This window comes from Triturus cristatus, chromosome 8 (assembly GCF_964204655.1).
Source record: "Triturus cristatus chromosome 8, aTriCri1.1, whole genome shotgun sequence".
NCBI lineage: Eukaryota > Metazoa > Chordata > Amphibia > Caudata > Salamandridae > Triturus > Triturus cristatus.
In genome coordinates this window covers 583,725,073-583,742,686 of record NC_140591.1, presented here as the reverse complement: position 1 = coordinate 583,742,686, position 17,614 = coordinate 583,725,073, and the positions used below count along the sequence as shown (strand labels likewise).

The window sequence follows — 17,614 nt, the reverse complement described above, 5'->3', positions numbered from 1 at the left end:
TAAAAATTGTATATCCTCTTGGTGCTAAGCCTTGTTTGGTTTAATGATTGTTGAGAGGAGGGCGGCTTGGCACATACCCTCTATAGCTCCATATTGTGGAAAGGATTTTAAATGTCAAGTCAATATGGCAGTGGGCACTTCATCCATGCTGCAATTACAGCCCTGGGACTAGTTTTAGAGTGCTATTTAAGTTAGAGGTTCAATAAGTGCTTCTGGCCTGCTTATAGCATTTAATTTACAGGCCCTGGGGATATGGTATACCACTCTACAAGGGATTTACATGTAAATTAAATACGCCAATTGGCTATATGCAAAACAAACCATGTTTAGGGGAGTGGGCACAAGTACTTTAAAACTGGTTAGCAGTGGTAAAGAGTCCTAAGGCCAACAAAACCAATTCAGCAACATTCGAGGTAGGCAGGCAAAACATTTGGGGGAAGACCACCCTATGACTGACAGCTCTAACAGTTGGGAAGCCTAACGACCAACTAATGTGTAAAGCAAAATGGCAACCAGCACAGCAAAAAGTTAGACATTTGTCATTTCAGCTGATCAGGGCTCTCACTAGAAAATGATCAGTTGAAACATTCATTGAAAATTAGACCAGTATATAGATGCCTTTTCTCAATACAAATCAATAGAACTGAATCCTGTCACAGAAAGTTGTTACTCACTGAAAATTATCTAGTGATCAGGTGGTAGAATCTTCTACTCAAGGAAGTACTGGTCGTCCTTGAGAAGATACTCACAGAGACAGATCTAGGCTCATTATTCCCCCAAAATCCCGCTCGCCAGGTTTGAAAGAGAAATGTTGCTGCCAGAAAATGTGAAAGGGTACAATCCTCAGCCTTGTGGCTTGCAGTCCTAGTAGAGCCATGAACATTTGTAAGAATACTCAGTGACACAGGAAGCTTTAACAGTTATAAAACTAAATCCATATTTAATTCAATAGCTGATATATTCAGAGTCATGCATGTGGTTATTCACACTGTATTACAAAGAAGGTTATGAACATATTACAGGTAGGATTTAAGTTTTCTCTCCCCCCCCCCCCTCCTCCTTCCTTTCCCAGGAGGCAACATTTCAGTTTACAACAGTTTTATAGACTACAATCTCACTTTTTCTTTATTAATCTCATTGTGATCTTCTTTCACCTTCCTAAGAAGTAGCAAGCTAAAAGTAGTCACAGTGCATTTACTTTTTAAAGAGCATTGGATGATGCGCGATACAAGTCTGATACCAATATATATATATATATATATCTCCACGATTAGAACTATACTAATAATGGATTCAAAAAAATAACCTGTGGCCCAAAAACCTCCTGCAACCACATTCAGATGCCACTGGGACTTAGATCAGGGTCACTTTGTATCTCATGTAATTTATTTTCATCTCGTTCTCAGGCAAAACTCATTCCGTACTAGGGAATTAAGGCAGAGAAGAACCTAGAGGTAGTGGATACAGCCTGCTTACCCCTCTTTTGATCTAAGGGTTTGTGAGAAAAGGCCTCTTTTTGCCTGGTTAGCCCCTACTTATTGCCTGGTTTTTATGTGGTTTCAGTTGTAGTGCACAGATTCCCCGCCAACCATGTCCCCTGTGCCAGTTCTTCTTACCTAAAACCAAATGCACAATTGGTACTTCTGCTCACTGTAAGTTCCTAGTAAGTGCTGCCCGGGGTGCCTAGGGCCTGAGAGCTGAAGAGGGCCCCCTGGGACCCCCTCACTGCGACCATGCCACTGCAGCTTGCATGCCCCCGTGAGGGAGAAAACAACAAAGTTTACATGGCACTCTTCCTGGTTGCCATGCCAGCCAGCACTGCCTGAAGGTATAGGTAAGTTGCCTGTCTAGAAGCCATACAGACCTAACACAGGGTACAATAAACCACAGGTGAAGGCAGATCTGCATGATCACATATTCCCCAACAATATTACGGTCCATTCCTTAATATTGTATGTGCCAGGGAAGCCATGGGGAGTACATGGGCTGAAAACTCGACAACTCGAGTTCCACAGCACTATGATGGCATCACTGAACCAAGGAGTTTGATGTCAGTGTGAGATTTATTGTACCATGTACTCGGAGAGCGCTTCAGAGGTGTCCTCTGAAAACCTACCTACCCTGGTGTGGTCTCTGAGAGGCTCTAGGCAGCCAGACATGTTTCTGGACTCCTGGGTGGAAAGCCCCTGCCCTCTGGGACCAGAAACCGATCACACCTCATTCCCCAGGATGGGCCAGTGCTCGAAGGGGGAAGCTTCAAAGGCCTGCCGCATTTGTAATCCGACCCCCAGCCTCTGCTGCTAGCAGCAGAGGGCAGCCCCTGGTTTACACCCCCCACTTTAGGTGGGAAAACCATCAGGAAACCTGGAAGAATAGGAGGTGTGCCCTCCTCTGCCAACTCCACCTCTAAGGTGAGAGAGGCGAGGTGAAGCACATCTTTCAGTCCACGTCATCTTGAAGATGGGGAGATCCCGCCAATCAGGGCTAGGTCTTTGACCCCTCCCACAGGAGGGTGGCATAATAGAGGGTGTAGTCACCCCAGGTAAGCTGCCCATTGGCCCTACATGCTACTCCCCTAAAACACCCCTAAATTTAGTATTTAGGTGCCCCCCCCCCCAGACATGGACACTAGATCTGCAACGACATAAGAAAAGTGAAGACGTTCTAGCAGAGAAGACTAAGGACGACTACTGCCCTAACCCCAGCCCTACCGGCCTGTCTTCAGCTTCTGCGAACCTGCTACCTGTCTTGCAGTCAGTGACCTCTGAAGCCCTGGGAGGACTTCTGCCTTCGGAAAAAAAAAACAGCCTACCATGGAAAGCGCACCTGTCCAGAAGAAACCGACTCCAAGGGTTCCGGATTCAGTTGGAATCATGATCCCTGGCCACTCTGCACAATACGACCACAGCCCGAGTCTGAGTGGCTCTCCTGTGCAGTGAAGTCTCTCCAGCGATCCTGACCTCGTGTCCAGTGTTGGGTGACCTCTCCTGATCTCTAAGGTGGCACCTGAAGTGTGAATCTAGAGGATCCCCCTCACCCCCGACCGGCTCTGGTAAGTAGACTCAGATGTCGAAAGGCATCCCCTGGTCTGGAAGCCCCTGGGCCTTGGTGAGCTGAACCAACAGTGCCCCTATGACCCCCTACATCTCTACTTACCTCTGCTGTTGTTGGTCTCTCTCCTGCAACCTCCGGTGCCACTCCTGCAGCCCATTTGCCAAAAGAAGAATCCTCATTGAAAAGCATTGGGCGCCTGACATCACAATTTGCACTCTGCACCCGACCGTCCCTGTGCTGCTGGTGGTGTATGTTTGGTGCTGCTTTGTGGCCCTCTCTGTGCTTAACCTAACTCCCAAAGCTTGGCCCCTTAAACTGATCTACTTACCTGCAAGCAGTATGGCTTTGTGCACCCCCAGTCTCCATTGAAAAGCATTGGGCCAAACTCCGATTTTGACCTCTGTACCCAGCCGCCTCAGTTTTGGTACTCACCTGCCCCTTGCTGACTTTTGGTCCCAAAGTGCATTACTTACCTGGTAAACCACAATATTGTCTTCCAAATAGAATAATATTGAAATGTTCTGAAAAGTTTCTAAGTGTCGATTTTTCAAAGCCAAAAGTATTTTATTTTAAAACATACTTACCTTATTGCGAAGATCTTGATTTTAAAATAAAAAATACACAAAGTATATTTTTCTAAAATTGGCCTAGATCTCCTTCTTGACTCGAGTGTCCATCATTCAATGTTGTGCAGTAAATGTCTTGCACTCCTCTGTGTTAGGCCTAAGGCTGTTTGCCCACACTACCACTTTGGGTTTTACATTGAGCCCTGTACATTTTTGAGCAACCCCTAGAGACGGTTTAACAATCTAGTAGCAATACCATATACACAGCCACCTTCGTACAGGGATGATAATCAAATGATCTTTTGGGTGGAATGATGTATGCTGAATATCAAGCCCCGGTCCAGTTTCAGGGCAGCCAGAAGGAGGTTTGCAACTCACAAATTAAATACTCATTAACTTTTTGTGGGTGGTGTTTGAGCAGCAGCAGCTCACGGGGAAGGTGAGGCAACTAAAAAGAAATGTTCTCTACCATTAAATTACATTTGCTCTGTCCAACAAAAGAATTAAGATACATTTGCTCCTTGGTATTTGCAAATAAATCCTTACTTAGTCATTGCTAAATTAGAGATGTCTGGCATGTTGAGGTAGAAAGCACTGAAAATGTTAAAGGCCCAGAAAGGAAGAGGGGGAGATATCAGCACACTCTTACAATCTATGCCTGAAGTGGAAAAGATTAAGGCAAAGTTTCATTATAACTGAATGGCACTCTGAGCAAAGGAGTGCTATCTCCCACCACAACAGGCAAGTGTGTGCAAATCCGGCAGAGGTGATGGTCTGCATGTACTTTTTGAGCAGCAACAAGTAGGAGATACTCTTGTAAGCTGATCTGAGCGGTTCAGTACAGTTCAGCCTTGTAATAATTCCCCATTCCTTGGCAAGGATGTACCTCATCACCTTCCAGATGCTCAAAGTAGCAAGGAAGATAGCAGGCCAGACCCACAGGGAGGATCCGGTATCCAGTAAGAGGAGGCTGCTTACTTCAGACACTAGCGATGAGAGACTGTCACCCTCCTCCAGCATTGTGTAACCTGCACGTGTCACAGAATTTGCAATACCATTGAGCAATAGCAGAAAAGAAGGGCACATACCAGTGGGTTCCAGCGCACATATCATGCCGTCCCTACCAACGTTTACTGATCTATGATACAACCTGGTGAGTAGAAATTTCAGTACAACACATACCCAGTGCAATCACTCTACACTCCCTCAGTGTCTCTTTTAAATTGCTGCTTGATCCATTTTTTATTTTTGGGGGCTTGCTCCTGCAGTTGGGACAATCTCTTTAAAGTTGGTACAGGAAATGTATCCGTTTTTAAAACCTGCTGAGTTCAAGAAACCTTTTGGCATCTAAAGGAGCCCAAAGCTGTGTCACTCCAAATGCATACTTTGAGTCTGTGTATAAAATTAAAGTTTTTCTTTGGTTAAAATACAAGCCAGAGAGAGAGTGATGAGTTATTCAACTTGGGCTGATTTCACATTGGGTAAGTTTCAACTTTCCACAAGTTGCTATACAGTGCAGATGGCATAACCAGGGACTCAGGTGCCTTCATAATGTCTGGAACATGATCTTTCAAAAAAGTACCTTAATTCAGAATCATTGAGGGTCACACCAGTCCTGAGTCATTATGGGGTTTAGTAATTTGGGCAATTCAGGTTTCTAGCCTCACTAGTGCATCATCCAGTGCTCTTGCAAATAAATGCACTGTGAATACTTTTACACTTGCTACTTCCCCGGATGATGAGGAAAGCAATAACAATAAGATTAATAAAGAAATAGTGAGATTGTAGTATATCGAAGTGTTGTAAACTGAAATTTTGCCTCCTGGGAATAAAGGGGGGTGGGGGAGCAAAGAAACATAAATCCAGTCTCTATTGCGTTCATAAACCTCTAGGTAATACAGTGTTTACAGTGTAAGCAACTACTTAAAGAAGCAGCAGATCAAACTAATATGAAATGCGGACACCAACAGTATTTCATTTTGATACAGCCAAGCTGTGGATAGATTCTTAGTTTTCGCTGTTTATAAGAAGCGCAACCAATGAATGGGGCAGAGTGCCAGATAAAGGAGACCTTAACAAAATATTTTTAGAAGCTTCAACAAAACTTGCAACAGCTGCCAAAGACTGTAAACAAGGTAGAAGACCAGCCATAACTGGGTCCTTCAACTGAGGTGTAATAAAGTATGGGCTTTTTCTGTTCCACAAAGCTTTGTACCAGCAACCCAAGTGCCAATCCAATTTTTTCATAACCGTACAGGGTAAAAGGTTTAGCGGTAATTCAGGAGTAGAAGTCCATGTTTGTTTGATTTTTACAAATATTTTTTTTCGGCTTTAATAGACACCTGCAAGGGTTTGGGGGCGTCTTTTCGAAAATATTCTTGAGATGGCTTGGCCATCTTGGCGTAATCAGCAATTCACTGTTTACAAAATCACACTATTCTGGAAAAGGTATGCACCTGGGAAACAGTTACCGGACAGAGCAACCTACGAATGCTTCAGCTTGTTTAGAGGACAGGTGGGCATACCATCAGAAATTTCATTTCTAAAAATGACACCCAGGGAAGGCGAAACTGAAGTCTTTCTTTTGAAGCCTTGTGCCCCTTCTTAGCCAATTTGGCGAAGAGATAACAGGGCAATAATGCAAAATGCACCTGTATGCGACTTTGAAGTTTGGGATCACCGCACTATTAATAGCCCTAAGATCTTGGATAAACCTGAACACATTGACTTTCCACACCTTATGTATTGGGAGAATATAGTGGTTAAATCTATAAACAATAAGTATTAGAATACCTTGCTTAATCAAATATGTTATTACCAAGTTTAACAGGCACTGAGGTGCTGCTGAAGGTCAACCTTTCCATTTATGGGTGTCATGGAAAATAAGAATCCCACACAGTTGGTCCCTGTGCACCACAATGTAGATGGTACCTGTAAAAGAAATTTGTTTAAATCCGGGGATATGACAAATCGGGTCTGCTTCTTCTGAGCAAGTCAAGCTGTCACTTAGTAATGCAAATTCCTTACTCTCTTGTCATTGAAGTATATTGAGGAACGCCAGTCTGGCGTACAAAAGACAATAAAGTCACATTTTTACATTAAGTCCCTTCCTAACAAGTTTGGTTTCGTCAGTAAAGTTGAACTGAGTAGACTGGACTGCTTATCACTAACAGGTCCTACAGAAATGGATGCTGAATCAGTAATCTGGTGGGGAGCGCTCTGATTGAAAATACCGGCTGAATCTTTGGGCATGCCTGAGAGCGGTAAAGAAGGGAATTCAGAGGCTTTGAGATCTAAGCAGCATGCACCGTGTCAGAAAGGCACATTGTGTTTACCATCAATGTCATAATTCACATAAGGGTCATTTTGATCTACTGGTGTCATGGTGTACACGCAGTTGGAACCTCTTGGGATGTCCTAAAATTCAGGGTACAGATTCTGAACAATTTGAAGATGCCCCAGTTCGTCAGGAAGGGCCTTGCGCGTTCTAGCTGCTTTCAGTGAATCTTCTTGAGCAGAGGTCCTTGGTGTACCAACTAGCTTAAGGCTTGGATTGAGGTTCATAATGGAGCATTCTAGTCGTTGTGATTGGGGCGGGGGTGTATTGAGACCGGAGTTGGGGAAATTAGTGAAAATGGTGTCTAAGAGGTGTCCGGCTTCGTGAGTGGGGGCCATTCACCTATTGGGTGTGCACTAAGATGCTAAGGTCTTCCTAGGAAGTAATGGAGTTTGGGTAGGTCTCGTGTTATAGGTGTAAGTTGGGGTTGCTCAGCGAAATGAAGGAGTTGGATTAGAGAGCCAGAGGGGTGATTAGGTCTGCAACAGTGGAGCTGAAATTGGATCTGGGTATGGGGAGAAGGCGCAGAGTAGAGCTTCCTGGGGTGTGATGCTTTGTGCTGATTTTTAAGGTTGTGTGTTCTAGACAGTCCCTAGTGTGCTCCGAGGTAATGAAGTTGATTTGCTTGGTATATGATGGTGAGTCCACCTCTGGATTTATTGGTTCTGTCCTGTAATTTTGTACTGGGAGGGGGGGGGGGACCAAAGCTATCTCAGGAGCGGATGCTGGGTTAAACCAGGTTTCAGTGAGGAATAACAGGTCGAAAGAGAGGTTGTGTAGGAGGTCAGTGATGTTTGTGGCTTGCTTGGCGATTGAGCAGGTGTTGAGGAGTAGGCAGGTGAACGTGTGGTGTGAGTTGTGCATGGTGGTGGATGGTTTGGTGCGGTTGTGTGTGCTGTGGTGAGTGGGGATCAGGGTCTGTCAGGTGAAGCAGCAGGTGGAGCAGGGAAACATATCTTCTGTCCGCGTTGCAGAGGCCTGGGTGCAGTGTGGGCATGGGCATACGAGGTTGCGTGCAGGTAGGGTGTTGGCAGAGTAGCGTTTTGGGCTGTGGTTGGTAGCTGGCAGACCAGCGTCATGAAGCTGGACATGGTCAGGACATGGATGGACACAGGCTTGCCTTTGGCGCACCTCCAGTGTTTTTCCACCATTATGAAGGCTTCTGGAAGTCGGAGGAGATGGTGGTGGGCAAGGCCTAAAGCACTGGAAAGGAAAGGGCAGGAAAGCAGAATGAGGCACACTAGTGACGAATGGGCAGAAAAGCATGAAAAAGGATAAAATTCAAACGTGATCAAGAGGTGCAAAAGGAGATATGTAAAGAAGCACAAAAGAGGGGCATAAGGCCCCCAACCTGTTAGTATGTTAGAGATGACTTTGTTGATAGTGGCCCTTGTGATCTTGGCCAACCTCATGATCATCACTAAAAGTCTTGAAATACCCAGCATCTTGGCCTCTTAAGAGTGATTGTCTTTCCTCTGCTAAGTAGCTCTCATTGTCAGGCACATTGATCTGGACGGAATTCCTGGGCCAACTTAGGCCAGTACCTATTAACTCAAAAATAGCAGAGGGACCTGGGCAACACATCCCCTTTACTTGGTCAATGGAAAAGCCAGATGAGTTGACATAAGGTCAGTCTGTGATGAAATATTCAGACATCGACCTGCAGACTGGGGTTGTTGTCTGACCAACCCAGGCTTTGCTGAAGTATTTGAGTTGACAATTATGCCACATTATTGATTATGTTAATCTTCTCCTAAGTGGTCGGAGATGTTGGCCAATATTTCATATACATCAAAAGAATGGTGTCCGGTGTTTATTTTTTTAGTTGAATGCAGCTTTCTGTACTATCACCTCTGATAGTTCTTCAGTTGATATCATTTCCCTTTTGTAGAAATAACACAAGAGTAGGAGGGTGGTTTTCGACTGGCCTAATGGTTTTCAATAATGACAGTGCTGGTTGCCCTTCTGGTCTGACATCTGAATTATATTGTTATTGTTTATAATTGCGTGAGTGAGGTTCTACATATGCAAGGTTCATTTGTGGGTGCCGGCATAGATACAATGAAACTTAGACAATCAGTAACCCTATTTGATCAACTCTCTGATTTCATGTCACATTCATTACTTATCCCCAACTTAACCAGTCTTTCTGACCATTCGCAAGTGTTCTGATAAGTCATCTCCAGCCTTGCATGCTGAGTTAGCTCACGTTCAGTGCAGTCAAGGCAGAGCAGGAACTGCTGAAGAAGAAAATTCCCCCTGGTAGCTAAAGTTTGTAAAAAATAAAATAAAAAAGGGGGTGGAGTAAATTAGGTGTCTTGAGAGGGGCAAAGGAATCTGGTGATGAAAGCGGAGAGTGGTGGGGGCTCCTGAAAGGACTGCACGCTTTTAGCAGAATGAAACAGCAGCTTTAAGCTGCATTATTTAAGCTGAGAATCCATTATGTTTAAGCTGTTTATTGTCTTTCCTCCTCATTGTGAGGTGTATCACTAGTATTCCCCACTGCATAAACCATAACTTAAAACTGTTTTTCATTAAGAGTACACTTTCTTGCTAGATAAGAACCAAAGAACTGGAGAGCAAGTGGCAGGCTAGGCAGAGGAGAGTTTTATGAAACACACAGTAAAAGGCCTAATCACTAGTTTTCCTGATTTTGGAGATGAGAAACTGGAGGGAGGAGGAGACTAAGGGGTTTCGGGGGCTTGTGGCAAAACCTATGAATTTATTCGTATCCCTGCAGCAAAATCCATCAATTCTGAATTGTTCTCCCTGAATGGGGTCTAACCAAACACATGCAGTAATACTTTGCTCAATTCTGTCGTTTTCCTGATTACTTGGACAAACTCACTAACATTTCACGCTTGTTCAGAGCATTCAGAATATTTTAGTAGGTGGGCCGGTGGAGTCATAGGATAGGCGGTGGGGTGTTTAGGTCTAGGTATGGTAAGGCCCGGAGGAGCATTTTATGCTACCCTGCCCTGTTGTTCTGCAGGGGTTGTACAGAGGGGCCAGGCTACTCTCCTGCTTACATCACCTGCCCACATCACCTGCCCATAGCCCTACACAAAACCTGAGCACAGAGACATCGGGCTGCTTGCTGCGGCCCTGTGTGGTATCGACCTTCAGATTTATACCGTGAATAGGATACCACAATTCGTAATGAGAATAATAAAGAATACCTCCTAGTGTTCATGGGAGTTGTGTTCTTTGTTTTTTCTTGCTGCCAATGCCATTTAGTCAAGAAGATAGTGTGTAATACTTGTAATGTTTGCTTCGAGACTGGAAATAAAAGCACTATTGACCAACCTGATTTGCGAAATAGGAAATCTTGAATTCTTTTCTTTGGTAATGAGGGAGCATATAGTACTATTTCAATTAAAAAAGGAAATAGACCATGACTGGAAGACCTACCGAGATTGATTCAAGCATATTGCATCTATAATTCATCTCTTTTTTAACATATTTCAGGTGAAGAGAATTTAAATGTATTTAGTTCCCGTTGATTAACTGGCAGATGAGATGTACTGATACATTTTTATATCTAAGATTTAGTAAGTGGTAGAAGGGGTTCTGGTAGTTTTCATCGTAGCAGTAAATGGTAATGTTGCAGAACTTTTTCAAATTATGTACGTGAATGTTCCAGTTTTGATCCTACTTCTGTTTTGTTGCAGCTGTTCTTCAAAAACAAAGGGCTCGTGGATGAAGAAGGATATATTTTGTTTGTTAGAAAAAATGCAATTGTGGTCCTTATTCCAAAGTTTGGTTTAGAAGGAACAGTCTTCTTCGAGGATAAAGACAAACGAAAGGCCAAGATAATTTATAACGATGAGGTAAGTCGCCCATTTAAAAGAAAAATGCAGTTGTATTAAATTTACCCAAAAAATCAAATCCCTGTTTTATGACTTTCCTAATCAAATGTGGCAGTGTTACAGATAAATAGAGCAGTATTTCACAACTAGGAATGAACCAAGTTTGAATTATTTGGTACAGATATGCTAGATTTTCTAGCTTGTGAAGGATCAGTGTGGCCAGTCTTTGCTAAGTAGGCAGTGAGCTACGCAAAGTTGCTCTTGCTCTGAACTGGTTTCAATCTGCAATCACAATACCTCAAGAATGACTATGGCTGTATGCATCAGCTAGTTTGATTGCAGGATGTCTACCATTTGATTTGCAAGGTACTGGCATTTTAGGGCGATCTTGGGGTTCCCATAGGCTTATCATAGAGGCATAAATGTAAGTATTATATTAGTGTCATGGTCAGCAAAACGGAAGCAGTTCCTCCTATGTAAAAAGAAGTCCTAGCATGGCCTTAGCGGGACCTAGTTTGCAATTGAGTTTTACCCTCGAAGGCAACTTCTGGCAGCATCATACCGTTTTTTCCTAGGCATTGACAAAGCTGGTAGGGCTCGCCTGTGCAAGATCTGTTGGCTTTGTCAATGTTGGGTTTAACGGTGTTGTACAGAGGCACAGCTGCTGTGCGACATGGCTGAAAGTGTAAAAAAAGAAAAAAGCGCTATGACGCGGAGAACGCTAGGAGGGACATAGCTCTTTTTTACGTCTCGCCTGAGCTACCGCATGCGCTGCTCGGGGAGACATTTAGGAGGGGCTTTAAAAAGTGGTACCACAAACTGCTTTGGCTGGTCTAGCGCTTACGTTCACGCGCGCAACCGCCAGCTTCATCTGTCTTTCCTCTCACTTGATTGCTTCCTCAACGCTCCTCCGCCCCGCCCCTCCCCTCCCCTGCCGCATCGCGCTGCTTTCACTTTCGCGCGCGGCCAATGCTTGTTTATTACTCTCGCACCTTCTCACAAGAGTGACTCAATAGTGACACGCAATGCTAAGCCCACACACACATCTTCTAGGTTTGCTTTGTATCCCACGGCTCCCGGGTTTTCGTTGGGACGAAGTAATTGATTTCTTGGCTGTCGGTGATGTTTGGTTTTCATGGTGTGAAGTATCTTTGCATCCAGTTCTGAAAAGTGCGCCTGTGCACACGGCCATGCTTGCTGGCTGTCTCACCCGCTGTGCCTCGCACAGCTCATAGAAGCAGGGGCTGGCTCGGGGAGCGCTCTGCAGGCTCAGCCTGTCTTTGGACACCTTTTCTGCTTGATCTGTTTACCTGCAGTAAATAGTTTTTGTCCTTGCTCTTGCTGCTGTTTGTGTTTTTCAGCTATGAGCCTCGACCTGCCCTGCACAGATCCACCCTCGTGAGCCAGCGAAGCACAGCAGCCCCACCTTTCACAATTGCTGCTGTATCCTCGGGCTTGAATTACCGTGCATCAACTGAGACTGCGTAGTTTGTTGCATTGCCAGTCCCTCGAGGCCGAGCCTGCGGTTCCTGTGTTCGTTTTGGTTCAGTTCCATCCAGAGGACACCTCGTGACGATGCAGTGCCGACCATCATCTTCTTGTCTAGACAGTTTTTTGGCACGCACCCTTCAAGTGGATTCAAATGTTTATTCCATTTTACTGCCACCTTTTTAGTGTTGTCCTTAGTAAACCTAACATGGGGGGTAGATGAGCTCCCGCCCCTTCTCCCATCCTCCAACCCAGTGACTCCATGGATTACTACAGGTTTCTCACTTCTGGCTAAAGCACTGCAAAGTGAGCGGAGTGGCAGGTCAAAGATTTTTTAATTACCTCAACTATTAGTAAAAACAAGCATTTGTAATGCAATAGGTCTTGTGAGAGTTTGAGCTATTGGCGCTGTAAATGACAATGTCTTTTATTTATGTTTTAAAAACCAAAATATAAATAAAAAGTATAGTTATTTGGAATGTCAATAGCTTAAAGTCGCGTAAATGCAAGACCAATTGAATTGCAAATGCTTGTTTCACTTTCAGCCATGCTGCAGAGCAGTTGTACAATATGGTTAAAAAACATTGACAAGACTAATAGATTTTGCATAAGCGAGACTTATTGGCTTTTCCAATGTTTGTTTTCACTTTTAATTTTGCAACAAACTAATAGCTTTACTTCTCCTCTGCGTACCAAATATAGAAATTACTTGATGTACTGTGTGTGCATAGCTATATATTGTCTTACCCATTAAATAGAATACTAAATATAAGGACATCTCTAAACATCACATGAGAGCTATGAGAATGATTGTGACCACTGAGAAAAATACCTCATAAAACACCTCATTGGTATTCGAATATATGTCCCCGCACCATGAAAATGTACATTGAGAAATTTTGCATTTTGCAGCACTTTAAAACATTACATTTTGTTTTGGCTTTTTACCAGGAGGGACAGAAAGTGAATTGTGATTCTTCTTTCATAAAAAGGAAGTGTTTGCCTGGTCACAGAGGCTATTTAACATCAGATCATTTTCCTTTCATTAACTTTAGTAAGGATATGCAGCCAGTCCATAAGATCTGTGGAGAATTATTCCTTCTTTCTTGTTGCAGGGCTGATAAGGTTGCCATTTTAATTGACTTTGACATTTGTAGTTGTCTTTCCAGTTTTGTGGCCCCTTTAAAAGAACATTAGCAAGATAGTTGCTTTTGTTGAAGTCGGTCATAAAACCTTATCCCAGTGCTCTTTTTTGGGAATAGTGGATGTTGTTTTGTGCTATACCAAAATTTGCTAATAGATATGTTTCTGTCGTCCTTAACTCTGGATCAAGCGTAAATGATATGTGAATGCAAACCCTGCCAATTTTCGTTTAATCTAGTGAGGAGTAGAACATACAATGTTGGAATTTTTGATTATTATATACTTTTGTGGCATCTAGGTAAAACTTCTTGTATTGGTGATTGAGCAGTTTCTGTCTGTGTTGAGTGTTACTGGGTGACCTGCGAGACCACCAGTCGAGTCGGGGACAACCAGGGGTCAGGCAGAGCTGTAAGTGGGCATGTAGGGGGCAAGGAGAAATGCTGGTTGAGCGAGAGCACTGCGGTCACACGTCTGCTATTTTGCTTGGGCAAACCACACCGACATGTGTAGCATGTATTTAGTGCAAAAATAGCCAACAAGCATTCAAAGATAAGCAAGGCAATTGCCTAATCAACAGACCTGATTAGTTATGCTCGAGCATGTAATGCTAAAATCCAGACATTTTGATGCTCATTTATACACTTTTTCTCAGTGCAAGTGAATGGAAGTTGGAACACGTAGCTTGACTCCCAATCCTGGTGGTCTTATGCCTTCTAGGTCTTCTGTCTTCCTGTATCCTCCTCGTCACGCATGCACGCTGGCACATTAGTGCTTCGCCTTCGCAGGCAGTGGTTCCAGCATGGGGGAGACGTGCCAGACACCATAGCGATTTCCCAGAATGCTGTAGCGTTTCTTGTGTGTTGGTCCGTAGAGGAGAATCTACTTCATCTGTGTCCTTCTGCCCTTCAACCAGTCATGGCCATGTTTGTAATGAATGCCTCCATCCTTGGGAGTACCAAACATCAGGAGGAACTAGAGATCAGAGGCATTTAGTCTTTTTTAGGAACAGGTACTTCATATCAACCTGCTAGACCTGGGAGCAGTCTGAGTGGCTCTCAAGGCATTTCTGCCTTCAATCTCAGTCAGTCAGTCCGTCCAGATCTTGACTGGCAACATGACCAAGATGTGATCCATCAACAAGTGGAGAGAGATGTAGGGTCTGAACTCGTCTGTCATGAGGCACTGAGGCTATGGAATTGGGCACACCAGCATGAGAGTTGGTTAATTGCCAATCACTTGCTGGTCCTGGTCTGTCAGGGCAGACAGTCTAACCTGGCATCATCTTGCTGACCATGAGTAGTTTCTCCACCCGAAGGTGGTACAGGACATATTTTCCCTATAGGAGGCTCCTCCGATGGTTCTTTGTCACATGCTGGACAATGCTACACCAGAATGCCACACCCTTAATTGCTCAAGTTCTAAATAAGGTTCACAAAGATTGGGGTTAAGTAATTCTCATCTTCCCAGATTGGATATGATGAGTGTGATGTGCAGATCTTCTACTCCACTCCCTGTAGCCCCCACCTCCTATCAGTCTACCTCTCAGGTTTGACCTCCTCTCGCAGTCAGAAGGGAGGGTCCTGCAACCCAACCTCTAGAGCCTCCACCGTTCTGCCGATAGATTCAGCTAGGGTGAGGTTTTAGGAGACAAGGGTACCCCGATATGTGAACCTGGGGTGATAATGAATAGTTAAGAACAATGGTTCAAGTATGACCCAAAAGCGTCCAATAGAAAAGGTGACCCAAGCAGGGTCACTTGTTTTTAAGAGAAGTGAAATCAATTACGTAGGGAGAAGGAGACAAAGTACGTAAAGGGTCATGTAGGTCAAAAGATGACAGGTATTTATTTAAACAAAGTCAATTTTAGAGTGTTCACATAATAAGAAAGCGTGGTGTGAAATAGTGATAGTAGTTTTAAAAAGACATCGCATTGACAACAATATAGTAGTTGAATTCCATAATTGATCTGTACAAGTTATAAGGAATTCATGTTGTGGGGTGGTCGACGGCGTTTCGAACCCACTTATTGGGGTTCATCTTCAGGACAGTGGTGAGCATGTAATTTGAAGTTAAAATGCCCGTAAAGTTACGGTGTAGTTCCTAGAGGCTCCAAAGTGGGAGGCAGGGGCTTCAAATGTTAATCATTTGAAAACAAGCAGTTGTAGGGTAGAGCATCTTGGCAGTACATAGATCCGCCTGGAGAATATAATTTTCTTTAGAGGGGCGACAGGGCAGTGAATGGGAGCCTGAGGCCGAGCAGTCAGAGACGTCCTGCAGATGCTGGGGCTGGCTGATTAATGCCTAAAGAAAATTATATTCTCCAGGCGGATCTATGTACTGCCAAGCTGCTCTACCCTACAATTGCTTGTTTTCAAATCTTTCTTATTATGTGAGCACTCTAAAATTGACTTTGTTTAAATAAATACCTGTCATCTTTTGACCTACATGACCCTATATGTACTTTGTCTCCTGCTCCCTACGGAATAGATTTCACTTCTCTTAAAAAACAAGTGACCCTGCTTGGGTCACCTTTTCTATTGGACCCTTTTGGGCCATACTTGAACCATTGTTCTTAACTATTCATTATTTATAGATTCAGCTAGGGCACTTGAACTCCTTTCAACTGTCCCGAGAGGTGTTGGATGTCATTCTGTATACATGCTTCCCAGCCATGTAAACGGTCTCCTCTCAAAGGTGGAGCAGGTTTAACACCTGGTGTGCAGGGAAAGTCAATCGCTTTCCTGCTTGGCTGTCAGAGGTCCCAATTTTCATACACTTCGAAGCTCAGCAGGGTTGTATGATGAGGTTTGTTAAGAGTTTGCTTCTCTTTCCACACAACTTTATTTCTAGCTGTTTCTATATTCATGCGGGTCCTTTCTCATGTGGGTGAAGATATTACAGTATTTGGGAAATTTGAACAAGATATCCAAAATTGCTAACTGGCATACTGCTTAGGAATTTTTCTGTGGCATCAGCTAATTGCCAGCATATAAAGGTTTAGCTCACAAAACTCAACATATCTGTATTGGGAAATTTAAGATTATTATTGAGGGACCTGCTTGGTTCCTTTTATTATTCCAAAATGACCTGCTGAGTAATTTAATATTTACACCAGATCATCCTCTGGTTAATATGTGTTTTCAAAAAACATATACCTGCATCATTTCAACAGTCTTTGATTATTTTCTATCTCTTATTTCAATACCTAGCAGACCTCGTGAAATCTACTCGCCCAAGTGCTATGGTGAGTCAGATTTCATCAGGACGAACTTTTTTTGGAGCCTACTCGCCCATTCTGGCAAGCTGACAAAATAACAGGTGTTCTTTTAACTCACAAAGTGATGGAGCAATACAAATTTCTTTAAATCTTGTTTTTATCTGGTCACACTTGCTCTGCATTCACAGACGGAGGTCAAAAGTGAGATTGTCTTCTTTCATTTCCTTTTCTTTTTCTGACCATGAAGTTAGAAGATTTTGTAAAGTGAACTGTGTGACAATCGTGCTCTGCAAAGCATGTGAAGAAAGGCTGTAAGATGTCATGCTTTTTTCTTAATGCAACAATGAAATAGCTAATAAGTGAACGGTACAAACTTTTCTAAATATATTTCAGGAGCATTGAAGGCACATTTTTTGTAATTCTGTGTGGTGAACAGAATTTTTTTATGATAAAAACAAATCCGAACACTTTACTTGGTAATGTGCAACTGATAAATATTTTTGCTGAAACCCAATTTCCAAACATTGTTGATGCGCTATATAGTTTTATCAGTAAAACTACATGCTAGTGGGAACGTTTCAATGGAAAATGTGCTGTCTGTAAGTGACAGAGTACTACCACACATGCTTTAGTAATATATTTAAAGTGAGTTTTTAAACATGAGCTGAGAAACATTCCTGCTCCTGCCCTGATGACAATGTTGGTGAACGAGGCAAGTCAGGGGTCATGTGTACCATGTATGTGGGCTTGATTCATATATTATTATATACATGGAGCAAACGTTTATTCTATTAAATAAATGAATTTTTTGTACAGCAGATATGCTAAGTTCGCACATTTGAAGGTGCTCTCATATGTGTAATGAAGAAAAAGGTGGCTCCATAAAATAAAAAAATTGCCTAGGAGACTAACAGTTTTGACAGAATTCCGGTGTGCTGCCCATCTGTACCTTTAGTTATTCGACTTCTTCCAGAGGTTCAAGAAAATAATCACTGGCTAT

The 17,614-nt window shown here is 43.2% G+C and overlaps 1 protein-coding gene across 1 annotated transcript in view; it reads left to right on the top strand.

The window, feature by feature from the left end:
* DIS3 (DIS3 exosome endoribonuclease and 3'-5' exoribonuclease) overlaps window positions 1–17,614 on the top strand; it is a 356,327-nt gene that overhangs the window by 321,230 nt on the left and 17,483 nt on the right. Inside the window, exon 19 of the mRNA XM_085622000.1 lies at window positions 10,629–10,787. Coding sequence (XP_085478126.1) covers window positions 10,629–10,787 — 159 coding nt within the window. The remainder of the gene's footprint in view (window positions 1–10,628; window positions 10,788–17,614) is intronic.